Source organism: Rhipicephalus microplus, chromosome 9, assembly GCF_043290135.1.
Source record: "Rhipicephalus microplus isolate Deutch F79 chromosome 9, USDA_Rmic, whole genome shotgun sequence".
Lineage (NCBI taxonomy): Eukaryota > Metazoa > Arthropoda > Arachnida > Ixodida > Ixodidae > Rhipicephalus > Rhipicephalus microplus.
In genome coordinates this window covers 15,138,250-15,151,559 of record NC_134708.1, presented here as the reverse complement: position 1 = coordinate 15,151,559, position 13,310 = coordinate 15,138,250, and the positions used below count along the sequence as shown (strand labels likewise).

General features: G+C 44.0%; 2 protein-coding genes across 2 annotated transcripts in view; both read right to left on the bottom strand.

Annotated features, from left to right (window-relative positions):
- LOC119182772 (alpha-1,6-mannosyl-glycoprotein 2-beta-N-acetylglucosaminyltransferase) overlaps nucleotides 1-860 on the bottom strand; it is a 37,810-nt gene extending 36,950 nt beyond the window's left edge. Inside the window, exon 1 of the mRNA XM_075874356.1 lies at nucleotides 726-860. Coding sequence (XP_075730471.1) covers nucleotides 726-860 — 135 coding nt within the window. The remainder of the gene's footprint in view (nucleotides 1-725) is intronic.
- Nucleotides 861-1,957: 1,097 nt separating this feature from the next.
- Nucleotides 1,958-11,998, bottom strand: LOC119164886 (acetylcholine receptor subunit beta). Its single transcript, XM_075872742.1, has 8 exons — nucleotides 11,898-11,998; nucleotides 10,117-10,265; nucleotides 9,502-9,546; nucleotides 8,650-8,759; nucleotides 7,687-7,783; nucleotides 6,367-6,527; nucleotides 3,653-3,915; nucleotides 1,958-2,498 (listed from the first exon to the last, which is right to left on the bottom strand). The coding sequence occupies exons 1-8, from the start codon at nucleotides 11,962-11,964 to the stop codon at nucleotides 2,188-2,190; spliced, it is 1,203 nt and encodes a 400-aa protein (XP_075728857.1). The 5' UTR covers nucleotides 11,965-11,998; the 3' UTR covers nucleotides 1,958-2,187.
- Between the last annotated feature and the right edge of the window lie 1,312 nt (nucleotides 11,999-13,310).

The following is a 13,310-nucleotide window of genomic DNA, read 5'->3' as shown; positions in this document are numbered from 1 at the left end:
GCGCGTGCCATACAACAATGCACATGCAAACGTGTGTACAGATTTAAATGCAACATTTCCGATGGAGGCGGAAATGTTGTAGGCCCGTGTGCTCTGATTTGGGTGCACGTTAAAGAACCCCAGGTGGTCTAAATTTCCGGAGCCCTCCACTACGGCGTCTCTCATAATCATATGGTAATTTCGGGACGTTAAACCCCAGAAATCTATCTATCTATCTATCTATCTATCTATCTATCTATCTATCTATCTATCTATCTATCTATCTATCTATCAGATTTAAATGCAACACTATTAAACTGAGAAGTGCTACTTCTGCAGAGCTATAGACTGCACAGCTTTAAAGCTGTTATAATATCCACCGCTTCCAAGCGATCAGAGCGTGTTCAAACCATTACATGTGTTTGCCATCACCGACTTTAAAAACTACCGGTCCTGGTTGCCTGCTGCAAAGCGCCTTTGAATGCATGCGGATCGCTCTTGCTCAAGGTCGCGTTAACTGCTTGCTCTTTTAAAATTACACGTAGCTCTGCTAGTCGTTTCATGTTCAATAATAAAGCCACAGAAAGTATGGCTGTTCCGCACAGAGAAAATGCGGGACATGGGGTCAAGGGAACTCACCCCGAATCCTTCCCTGCATACTTCGTTTTGTTTGAAACAGCCATATTGTCGGTGGCTTACTCACTGTATTCGCTCTGCATTCCCGGAGTATCACCCCCCGCCGTTACCGGTGTAGTTACGTTGCGTGGCCCATGGTCGCTGAAGGAATATAGCAGGATCACGACGCCGCAGAGGGAACCGGTGACCAAGAAGGGCCGTTGAAGCAGACCCAGACGCAGAAGGCTCCTCCTGAGATACCACATCACTTGATTGATTGACGTCGCTCTTCCGTCACAGTCCGACGTTTTCTGCTTCTTTTTTTCTTCGGTAAATGGAGCCGAGCTCGAAGCACACGTCTTCACCTGGGACGATCTTCTTTTACTTCTTCTTTCTTGCTTGCTTGCTTGCTTGATCGCGTGAGCATTGATTCTTCGCTCTTCTCAGTCGATATCAATGGTATTGACTAAGAAAACAGGAACAACGTACCTTTCATCTAAGAGACATATTTGGCAAATGTATCAGGAACCAAGCGGCTTTTTTTTAACTTGTTTAGTGAGCTTTTTATGCTGGATCCTTGTCCGTCGGCGGTGGCGTGCACACTTCTCCGGTGGTTTCAGAAATGCTCACTGGATGTCACGTCGCCGCTGAAGGCGTTGGCTTTCCGGTCATTTAAAGAATTCTCACTAGATGGCGTGCCGCCGCTCAAGGCTGCGCACACTACTCTCGGCACGTGCGCTTCCTTTCTCTTTTCCAGGAGCTCACGCAGTCAAGTTGCGTCGAGACTAGTCGCTGGCTTGAAGAGGCAATGTTTTTCGGAGTAATTAAGCCCCGAAATTGACAATATGGGCTCCTGTATTTTAGACGGAGTGTTGAACTACTGTCCCGCGAACATCTGGCCGTGAAGCAACTACCTTCCAACAACGAGTGGTTAGCACAGCGATGATGTCAATTCATGACTGACATCTTAATTATGAAATGACCTTTATTGTCCAATTAACAAGAATTGATCACTACGATCTGCCCCATAGGTACTTCTTGATGCATCAAAATGTACACATTCTTACTTCGAGAACTTAAAGGAGAAAAGCAACAGAAACAAGCAAAAATATTCGCCAATATTTCGCACTTGATATTTTTAGCACTTTTTCTCGAATTTTCTAACTCCGAAAGTATAGAATAAGGTAAATGCGTTTAGTGTATTGTTGATTTTTTTATTAGAAACATTAGAAGGCAGCATAAAGCACTGCGACCGTGGTCCAGTTGCTGCTGCTCATTAGGTTCATGATCATTGCGAGGAGCTCCGTGTAAAAAAAAAGCAAAGTTAGTTTAAACATGGAGAAAGACACCACACGTGGACGGGTGCCACATCCAACAAAGCTTTTATTGTGCGTGCACAAATGTGTAGCTTACGAAATGTGAGGATGGTGAGGGTTATCAACGAAGATATTTTTCCAATTGTACGTGGTACTGATAATAAAAGCAGAAGGGTGTATCATTAAAAATTCCTGTAGGAGGTTGCATTTCTTGTATGGAAGGGAAATTGACAAGCCGAGCCCTCGCGCATCATTGCGAAAGTCTCGCGAGGGAACGTCACAGGCATAGCGCGACATAAGCAGCCGCGAAGGCGAGTCCCAGAACGCGGTCCAGAGCTCTTGCCGCCGTGTACCACTCGCGGGCCACGGCGTTGTTGTACGACTTGTTCTGAACCCCTGCTTCGTCGACCCCGATGCCCGATCGGCCCGCTGGACACGTACAGGGCAGCCGGTGGGCCACGAACTCCGATGACTTCACCAGGAACACGGGAAGCGCGCAGGACGGTGCACTCCGGGCCATGTTTGTGCTCAGGACAGTGGTGGCCGCGATGAGGGCGTTCATCAATACCCCGCCTCCGAGAACTTTCACTGCGAAGCGCGGGGCAAGAAAACAAAAGGGGGGCTCTCGATGTTGTCACTACTTGGTAACGCGCCTAGATTATCTGTACTGGATCTGCTGTTGCTACGCCAGAGTTTGTCGTGCCACGCAAGCACCATTATGACATTATCAGAGAAAATGGGGTTTTTGTTTAATTCCAAGGTGATCTGCATTGTCCACACTTGGTTAAGCCAAGAGCGTTAGATGACTTCTTGCTATGCTTTCAGCTCTATTTCAGCTTTAAAGTGTGAATAAATGTGGTGAATTCGCCACATTACACTTTAATTCGCCTAAGACAATTGCGTAGAAGCTGAATGTATAGATGGCTAGGTTCTTTATCAGGATTTACAGCCGTGGTTCTCAAATGGGGGTTCGCAAGCCTTAGGGAGTTCGCGATACCATCTTAAGTGAGCACGAAACCCGTCCTAACAAAAAAAAAGGGAAACGTGATTTTTTGGAGGCGCGTTATATGCCGTGACAGTGGTCCCTTCTGCTATTTAGTATGCTTCACTGTGCAACGAATTTGCATTGCGGTGGAGCTTACAAGTTCTCTTTTGGCATAACATGGCTGTAATGCTATTGTTGCAGTGTTCTACGACACACAAACACGTGAGAATGCTTTTTGTAGGCTTCCATATATGAAAATCAAACACATCTATAATAATAGGTTGAATATGACTGTAGACAACCCGATTTATTGACAAGCTGTTTAGATCGAATTGGCGTTCACAATTCCTTTTGAGCGAGAAACGAAAAGACACCTATGTTAGGCTGCATGTTCCATTACTTACTACCACAGCCCCACTACAGCATCTCTCATAATTATATCAGGATTGTGGGACATTAACCCCAACAATTATTACTAGAACTATTGAACTGAGTCTTCCGGAACAATATTTGGCTGAATATGACAGAGCCCAAGTCCAAGCGAAAACCAAGCCTACGATAGTATAGTGATGCGTTTGACTTCGAGTGATCACTAAGCAAAACTGTATTTACCGAGTGATTCTTAGTAAGCTTTCTGTTCCTAATATATATTCAGAACTGATGTTTGCCTGTTTGCGTATTTCTTTCTTGAGTTTCTATCCTCGTGCCAATAAGTTTGCATGTATTTTGCCACGTGTAACTTAAACACTCTACTCACCGATCTTGGGCACGCTGCTGGATCTCGAAACGATGTCGTCCACTCTGTATAGCAAAAGTAGTGACGTCAGCAGGGCGGCTCCAATGAGGGTGATCTTCCGTTCCGACTCAGGCGGAAGCCAGAAGACAAACAGCGAGAGCAAGACCACGGCGACGGTGGGCAACAGGACCGTGAACAGGTGCAGGGAAGTGCGCCTCTGGAGCAGCACGTGGAACGAGATCTCGGGGTACTCGAACTCGCCCATGTTGAAACTCAGCAGAGTCCTGTCGACCGGGCAGTGCGGTAAGTTTCCTGGCGTCTCGAAATTTCTACGACGGTCACACAGATTAGTGGTGCCCTTTCAAGTAGTGCTTAAAAGGGTGCTGACGCACAATTACGCGGGCTATGATGTAGCATGCGGGATCGTATTCTGTGAACATGCATATATCATCTGTAAAAATTGGCAGATCCCACGTACAAAGGGAATCGATGATATGCGATGCACGAATGAGAAACGTTGATATTTCACTTTAAAATCACCGCAATTGCCTCCACCTCGTAACGTTAGCGTTACGAGGTGGAGGTAAATTATGCAGTACACGACTTGAATCCATGTCATGATTATCGTGGTTGGATGTGCCGTTTACCTTCGTCTTCTATTCACGTCACGTGATGCCATATTTAGTACATGTGAGTTTAGCGAAACAGCCGCGAGCACTCTATGAACGAGGAATGTTGTAATGTTCTTATATGATACGCTTGTCATGATTATCATGTTTGCACCAGTCATATACCTTCGTCATCCATTGACGTCACGTAACACCAAATTTCGTATATGTGGAGCTAGTGAAACTGCCGTGAGTGCATCATGAAGAGCCCAGTATACTCCCACGTAACGTTGACGCGCGCACCATGGGCACAGCGATGCTACGTTAGCAAAATGCGAGCAATCTATAGTCTGACGCCAGGCGCGACCGGCGCAACCAGCGTCCGTCGGCGCGGCTCGACGGCAATCGGTGCGAAATGCGACACGCTGCATTTCGCGCCGACGCGTTACCCAGACAATACTGCGTCTGCCTCTTATCGTGACGGAGGGACGCCGGATGCGCTGAAACGCGCATGCTTCAAAGCAACGCAGTGCGACGCGCACCTGCAAGTATGTCAGAACCGGCGACTGGTGTGGCAACGCCGGCGTGACGCGACGAAACGAACGCCGGCGCGCAGCCGCGCCGTGTCACGTCGAAGTGTATTGGCGCCTTGACTGTGGCATGTAGTCATGTTGTCACATGACACACCTCACATTTATTTATTTATTTATTTATTTATTTATTTATTTATTTATTCAAAATACCTTACAGACCCAACAGGGCATTGTGTAAGGGGAGCATAAAAGGAATACATTCATGAATCGGTACAATTTCCACACAAACGATAACATGAACTAAATATTAATTACTATACATGACCTAACAGGATTATCATGTTTGCACCAATCACATACCTTCGTCATCCATTGACGTCACGTAATACCAAATTTGGCATATGTGAAGCTAGCAAAACGGCCGCGATCGCATCATGAGTGTGGCATGTAGTCATGTTTTTACATGACACGCATGTCGTGATCATCATGTTTGGATGTGTAATTGACCTATGTCGTCCGTTTACGTACCGTAATACCAAATTTCGTATATGTGAAGCTAGCGAAATGACCGCGAGCACATCGTGAGCGTGGCGCGTAGTCATGTTGTTACATGACACTCATCTCATGATTATCGTGTTTGCATCAATCACATACCTTCTTCATCCATTGACGTCACGTAATACCGAATTTGGCGTATGTGAAACTAGCAAAACGGCCGCGATTGCATCATGAGTGTGACATGTAGTCATGTTGTTACATGACACGCATGTCATGATTTTCATGTTAGGGTCTGTCGCTTGTGTTTGCATTGCAATTATGTCACACCATACCTGTTTTTCAACATGTCATGTGAACGAAACCACTGCAAGAGCAGCAAGACCATGAAGTGTAAATCAGGACATTCATGACATACATGTCACGGTCTTCATGTTAGATACATGATCTTCATGTTATATCCGCAGCGCCCACCAATATGTCTCAAAGCTCAGCGTTCATACTTGTGCGATTGTCAATTAAAAGGCAATTATTGTGCATATCTGAGGTACCATAACAACACGTGAATATTATGTATGTGTATCTTTACTAGAAAGGGCATACATAAGTAATTCTAAGAACCGTAGCGTTTATCGCGCTGTGCTGACCATGCAACGCGTGCACGAAAAGGCAAGTGTTTCCAACGCTTTGCTAAGACGACACGGTGGAGGCACCTACCCGTCGTCTTGCGTTCTGCACCTTATCACCTCAGAGGCGGGCGCGCTCGCCACGCGCTTCATTTTCCAGGATAACTGCCAGATGGCGATCATGTCTCACGTGTGACGTGACTTGATGCGCTCGTTCGCCTCCTCTGCATGCTCAAGGCACTCTAACGCAGCGCCTCCAGAATAGCATTCACCGATTTTCTTCCGCAGAATATCAAATAAACGTTTTGTTCACTGTCTCCAGAGGCAAGACTATCGTCTTTCGACGACATTTCCAGTGTAACATGCAATGTCAGCCAATTTTATTTTTATTTTTCGTGGACGCCCGATTTTTAACCTCAAGCTTTGAGACATTTGCTCTAGTATAAACAGGTGCATTCCTGGCGTGTGCTCACCTCTTGCCTTCTATGGAAAGAACAGCAAATTCTGAGTGTTCCTGTTCGGGAAGGGTAGGCTGACCCGCCAGCGTGAGATTGACACTCTTCTCTTGCGAAATTGCGTTTGTGAAGGCCATCCTGCACTCGTGTCGGTCGAACGGAAAGTCACTCATGTCCGTCTGGAGCAATTTCGTTCGAAAAAAAAAGAAACAAAAGCAAAAGTTATGACCAGATTATTGATTGTAAAACAAAACAAACCACCACCACTGAGCTTCAGCTGAACCCCTGGCATCATCCTAAACAAGTTTAATTGCTATTTGAATTGAACTACTCAGAAGTGATTTCGTTGTAAGAAATATCACTGCGGTGCCGCAAAAGCACTAATGTGACGCAAGTAATTGAACTAATTGATCATTCATATGTGTCGTTTCACGTCCCAAAACCACCATATGATCATGGGAGACGCTGTATAGTAGAGGACTCCGGAAAGTTCAACTACCTGGGGTTATTTAATGTGCACCCAAATCTGACCAAACAGGCTTATAGCACTTTAACCGCCATCGAAAATGCAGCCGCCGCAGCCGGGATTCGACCCCGCGACCTGCGGGTCAGCAGCCGAGTACCTTATCCCATAGACCACTGCAGGTGGTCCCGATTTAACTACATCCAACTTCGTTTACCAGCGCATAGTGTGGTGGTCAACTTCTACAGAACGCAGTTTAGATTAGTAATGTGGAATTCAATTTGATAACTGAACCTGTTCTTTCTTCAATGAGCCAACGTACCAATGTGACGCTTTTTTAAGCATTCCAGAAGTTCGTCTCAATAAAGAATGCAGTTTTGTTTAATCTGGGTATCCAAATTGAAACAAAGTCATCTTTGTCTTCTGCGATACCTAGCAGGCCATAATTTTAGTTCAATATATACTTGAAAATAAGAAGTTGTTCAGGTAAATCTTCAGTGCAGCCAAAGCTGCAACAGCGTCACTTCGCCTTGGTCAAATGAACACCACTAAAAAGAAAAAAAAACTGCGACAAAGTCTGCCGCACAGGAATGCCTTTGTAAAAACTATCGCTTCAGCAACGTTCTACACGACGAGTTTCCAGCATTCCTTCAAGGGCGGATTATTGAGAACTGGCGGAAGATTGCTTCTTATACCAGTAAGACAATCCAGCCGGCGTTTGTTTTTGCGGTCGTATGATATTACGAATGACAAACAAGAGAGTAAACAATATGCCAAGAGAACGGAGACACATCATTCGACATCCCTCTTTTGGAGGTCATGGTTCTTATCAGCACTTGAATAAGGTGGCTAGAATGTGACGATGCCTGCCTCACCTCGCATATCGCACTGATGGAGTAGAGCGGGCACCACGAAGCCTCTCCGGTGCTTGTGAGGGACACCATGGCGTCTCTGGGTCTACTCAACTCCAGACTGAAAGAGGCATACACAGGTGGCGTTACTTAGTGAAATATTATCAGTTTTCTTGCTGCATAAAAAATGTGTTTACCGCACCAATATAGATGCATGGACGATACAATAAAAGGTGAAACACATCGTTATATCATGCGGATCAATTGCCGTACTCAGGAACGGGCTATTTCACTCAGAACTTTTTTGTCAAAAACCGGTAACTGCTATATTAAGTTGGCCCAAACTTTTGCTGGCGACGTTGTATTAGTTTTCTACCAGGTAGAGTTATATGTTAAAAATAACGTGACATAATATTCTTGTTCTATTCATTACGTTAATGTGTCGTATGTTCTTTGTTATTGCTAGCGTACGAAGTATCGTCATTCGGTAACTTCCACCACGTATCGACCTGTCGTTATTCGATAACTTCCGCCAAGCAATGTGCGTGAAGCAAATGAAGTTGTCTTTGACACTTTTCTCAAAAACACTACAAATTCCTGACTAGACTAAAACTAGAGTGAAAGCCTCATATTAATTCGAACAATTTACCGAAAGCCATAATTTCTCATATGAATTCTGTCTGCTTTATAAACTACAACTGCATGTGCTGAGCAGTATAGCCTATCCCACTGCTCGGGCTTGGTGATCGTAAATGTAGGGTCTGTGCTGTGTTTTCTTGTGTGAATAGCTGTAATCAGGCACTTATGACATGATCGAGCTCAGCTTGAGGCTCATTACTTGCCTTGCATTGTTGGGTGTTGACGTCCGGGTGAATGCGGCCGCACAGTGGAACCACAGAGAAAATTGCGTGTGCTTAAGAAACACTTGCGAAAAAATGCAGGGCTCTGTGAAAGGTCATGGCCCACATATATATTTAAAGCACTTACGGAGAAAGTTCGATTATTGAAGGCGTCCATATCTCGGTTGAGTTGAGGAACACGTTGTCCACGTCTCCGTAATTCTTGGGATCCCAGCTCACTCGCTTATCTTTCCACGACTAGCAAACGCAGAAAATGAATGACAGACACGAAATAAAGAGCTTTGTTTTATATTTGTGGTCACGACGCCATAGAGCACTTCAAAATACACATATTGGTCAAAAATAGCGAACATAATAAAGGTATAAAAAACTGGGAAATGCTTCCAAGGACCGATATGACCTGTTCCAAGTGCTAATGAGGAAATGAAACGCCTATCAACTTGTGCATGCTGCGAATTGTTCTACGAAAGCCCATACGTCCCATGTGCCATGATATAGGTATATAGTAGGTTACTATATAACACTCTCGTTCTTTCAAAATGCTATATCTAAGAAGTACTCTGACTCGTTCTGTTCGAAATCGAGAAACAGACACATTTCAGTAATATGCGGAATGCTTGGCTTTTAATGTGTGATATCTGTATAGGCTCCGGTAATCTGGAGGGTGTTGGATGCCGACGAGTGAGTTTTATGGTTACATGGAGGTAGCGAGTTGCATGCAATATGTACAAATTTAGCAGTTCCACTGCTGATGTGGAAATACTTCACTTGGGTTGTATGCGTGTTTTTGCATGCAGTGCTGGCCAACATACAACGAGAGTTTCGCACAGTGTGGCAACGTTGCATTAAAACATGTCAAGCACCAAAACCCTGGGGGAGTCGATAAACAATAAAGCCTATAGAAAAGGTTCACACGCAGCATGCCGATACTTATCACAAATGATCTATAGCAATTCCAAAGTAGGTCGATATTCCTCACCAGGCAAATGAATGCATTCAGGAACAGGTGACGACGCCTTGGTGTCTGAAATAATGATCAGTGTGATGGTGTTAGGCAGAAAATAAATTGTTACAGGAGGAACTAGAAACACTCCTGATTGAATTTTTCTTCGCGTATCCTCTTTTATTCAGATAGGTAAAGCGACAAACATTTTAAGATGAAAACTAGGGAACAATGTCTCCTAAACGTCTAAGCGCTTAGGTTTCCGTTCGTACATACAGCTCATACTTTACGAGCTCAATATCTTGGAGAGTTGTCGCGTACAACGACACTGTCACAACTGGCACTTAGTGGTCATTGTAACAATCATAAGGGCAATTTGTTAGGCAGGTTGAAAATATCTCGGATAAATCGGCTTTTTAAATGGCCATATCGAGTCACTGTGTTTACAAGGTATACTGCTAATTCCTAGTCCGTCATATTGTCAAGACAATACTACGTTCCCCGTTTTTCAGACTTGTTGCTCTTGACTGTCACTTTCTGTGACTATTATATTCAGATGGATCCCAACAAGCGAATTCCTGAATTTTACTTTTATTTGAACACTTCGAATAAACATCACTTCAGAAATGATGGTTACAAAAGACCTCCTACCAGACTGGGGACACTGGCGGCTTTCAATTCGAATGAAACAAAGGTCGTTTCATTGGCGGTGGCTTGGGGTCTTGCCGTCCGCCTATATTTGGCAGTGTTCGTGATCTTATCCTTTATACGCTTCATTTGCTCCGAACGGTTGTCGAGCGCTGTAAAGAAGCGTTGTCACTTGCTGAGGAATAATCACCAATAAACAAAAAAGTGCCGTGAGCACAAGACTGATCGTAACGGCACCTATGTTCACACGTTCCTGTTCATAAGGCACTTTCGTGCTTGTTAATCAATGGTATTTGTAATCGAACAGTTATTATCTGAAATTATCTAGTAGACACTGCTATTTAAGGCCCATGAGCGTTGACGGGCAGATCTCGGTCTATCTTTCAACAACCTGATTGATTGATTGATTGATTGATTGATTGATTGATTGATTGATTGATTGATTGATTGATTGATTGATTGATTGATTCATTGATTGATTTATATGTGAGTTTAATGGCCCAAACCAGCATATTATTATGAGAGATGCCGTAGTGGGGGGCTCCGGAAATTTCGACCATCTGGGGTTCCTTAACGTGCACCCAAATCTGAGCCCACGGGCCTACACTCTAAAAAAATATTGAGTAAAAAGGGTGTCTCTTTGTCCCGCAACAATAATCGTGATCAGGCTTGCGTGCGCTTCCTTTCTTGGAAACTTGGCGCTGGCCACTTTTATATCGAGAATGTAATGTAACCCTGATAGTGGGCATGTCGATCGTGACCGGAATGTACCGGGCGCGGGGCGATAGCGGAAGGATGAAATGCAATATAGATGACGATTATTGTTGGGGGACAAAAATACACCCTTTTTACTCGCTCTTTTTTTAGAGTGTACAACATTTTCGCCTCCACCAAAAATGCAGCCACCGCAGCTGGGATTCGATCCCACGACCTGCGGGTCAGCAGCCAAGTACCTTAGCCACTAGAGCACCGTGGCGGGGCTCTCTCAACTACCTACTTCTCAATACCAGTGCAGGGTAGCATACCGAATCCTATAGCATCTGGTTAACCTCTCTTCCTTTCACTTTTCAATCTTTCTACGCTCAAAATAATCATACTGTCTTTACTAAGAAAATAATCACCAAACGCTATGGCACGCGACATTCATAGTTTCAGTTTGGTTCATATACCCACAATGTCAAACATCTAATAAACGAACACCTGGCATTGTTGATGCCAACAACGGCTACAATGAACCGCGACATTTCCACTAAACATTGACCGGATGAAATCATCCAGCATACTGCAAAGTATGCTGATGTGAAAGGAAGGAAGAAAGGAAAATGGGAGGGAAATAACGGCAGGGAGGTTAACCAGCCTATAGGCAGCCGGTTTGCTACCCTGCGCATGGGAGGGGGACGGGGGGGATGAAAGATAGATACAAAACTCAGTCTATTATTTTGCTTGTTTAAGGATAAGTGTGTGTTGCAGTGTACGCAAATAAATCGGCCTTTTAGCAGTTAAAAAGGAGTAGCATTGTGAATAGTAATGTATTATTGAATTCAGGCTCACTTTTCCTAGCGCACAGCTTCACAGCTATAGAAGACCGGAAGATACTTACAGCTCTTTGAGGTCTATGACCACAAATAAATTGATGCATACTTTGCCGTCTACTCGCCAACTCTTCACAATGGATATTGACATTTCATATACCTATCTTTTTTTTCATTTACTTGGCTTCGCAAATATTACAATTCAGAAATCGCAACGAGAACTCAAAATCATATCAGAAACAACAGGCTTACCTTGGACAAGACATAAAAGGAAGAGACACATAGCGAGTAAACATTTTCGCAGCTGGAGAATTCGCATCTCGCGTGTCGACCGTCAGCAAGCAATTGACGCCATCTTGTTGGGGGAGTTACCACCATTCCAGTATCTCGGATCGTCTTTCCTTGTCCCAGTTCCAAGGGGGGCGTAGCGGTGGCTCATCTCGAGTTAAACGTGGGACCTTCCTGTCTGGCACAGCGGATACCGTTCAGTAAGGCTTTTTGCAAGCATGGGAAAGAGACACAAGGCGAATCCAAATTCGACCAATAAGAACACCGAAATTGTTTCGTTTGTCCACAAAGGATTGTGTCTTCCGCGCTGTGTGCGACAAGTAATCACTGCGCTAGCTCAAGACTTGTTGAAAAAATCCATTTGGAAGGAAAGTGTCATGGACATCAGCAAATTATGCCTTCAGAAAATTATACCTCCTGAGGTACAAACTTAAAAAAAAAGCACCATCTGACGTAAAACTGCTATGCAATAACACCTTAATCAGAACCAATCTAGAATATGCATGTATCGTTTAGGATCCGCACAGAAAAACTAATATGAATAACATCGAGAGAATGCAGCGAAAGGCATTTAGATTTATATCCAACAAATTCTCAAGACAGGACTTACCCACAGAACTTATGAATGCTAACCACATTGAACGGCTCCATATGAGAAGACAGAAGCACAGACTGGAATTTATTAAACTAGTTTACATGAACAAGTTACCACTAGAGTCATCTCTATATCTGTCACCTCTATTAACTCGAACCACTCGTCGCCGTAGACAAGATGCATTAACACCCTACTTCGCGAGAACGAACACAATTAAGATTTTTTTCCTTCGTACAATAACTGAATGAGAATGTGTTATCGAATCGACACCAAAATGCTGATTACTATTAATTTGTAGAGCGTTTCGCGAAACGTATTGACTCTATTTCTGTATTAGTGTTTTTGCTTCGTTTATTTTTTTTTCAACATGTTCACTGTTGCACCATTTTATTTGCCCTCCCTGCTTGGAATTAGTGTCCGCAGTGTTTGATAAATAATAAATAAATGTATTCGGTAGTGAAGCTCGCAGAAATGACATGTTATCAAAATCGCACATTACAAGTACGGATAGCGCGAAATCGGGCAGGTCATCAACCGGAATCAGTTTCCCTGCCACTGAGAACAATTTCCTGCGTGTCCCATTCATACGGTTGCTCAAAAAGATATATGGCCTTAAAGTAACATTCACATCCGTTACTTCCACTACCCTAGCGAGATAAAACCACAGTCGGGAGGTTGAAGTTTTTCTTTCGCGTTATCTCGTGAACAAACATTGTATATGTGTGATACCCAAATAAAGTATATCCGTATCTACAAGTTGAATAAGAATCTTCAGTTACATG

What these genes read in the sequence shown, in the direction of transcription:
- LOC119164886 (XM_075872742.1), bottom strand. Translation starts at nt 11,964, where the DNA reads ATGCGAATTCTCCAGCTGCGAAAATGTTTACTCGCTATGTGTCTCTTC. An exon ending in TGAATGCATTCATTTGCCTG is followed by an intron (nt 8,760 to 9,501) that starts GTGAGGAATATC and finishes TGCGTTTGCTAG; the next exon opens with TCGTGGAAAGATAAGCGAGT. An exon ending in CCATCAGTGCGATATGCGAG is followed by an intron (nt 6,528 to 7,686) that starts GTGAGGCAGGCA and finishes AAATTGCTCCAG; the next exon opens with ACGGACATGAGTGACTTTCC.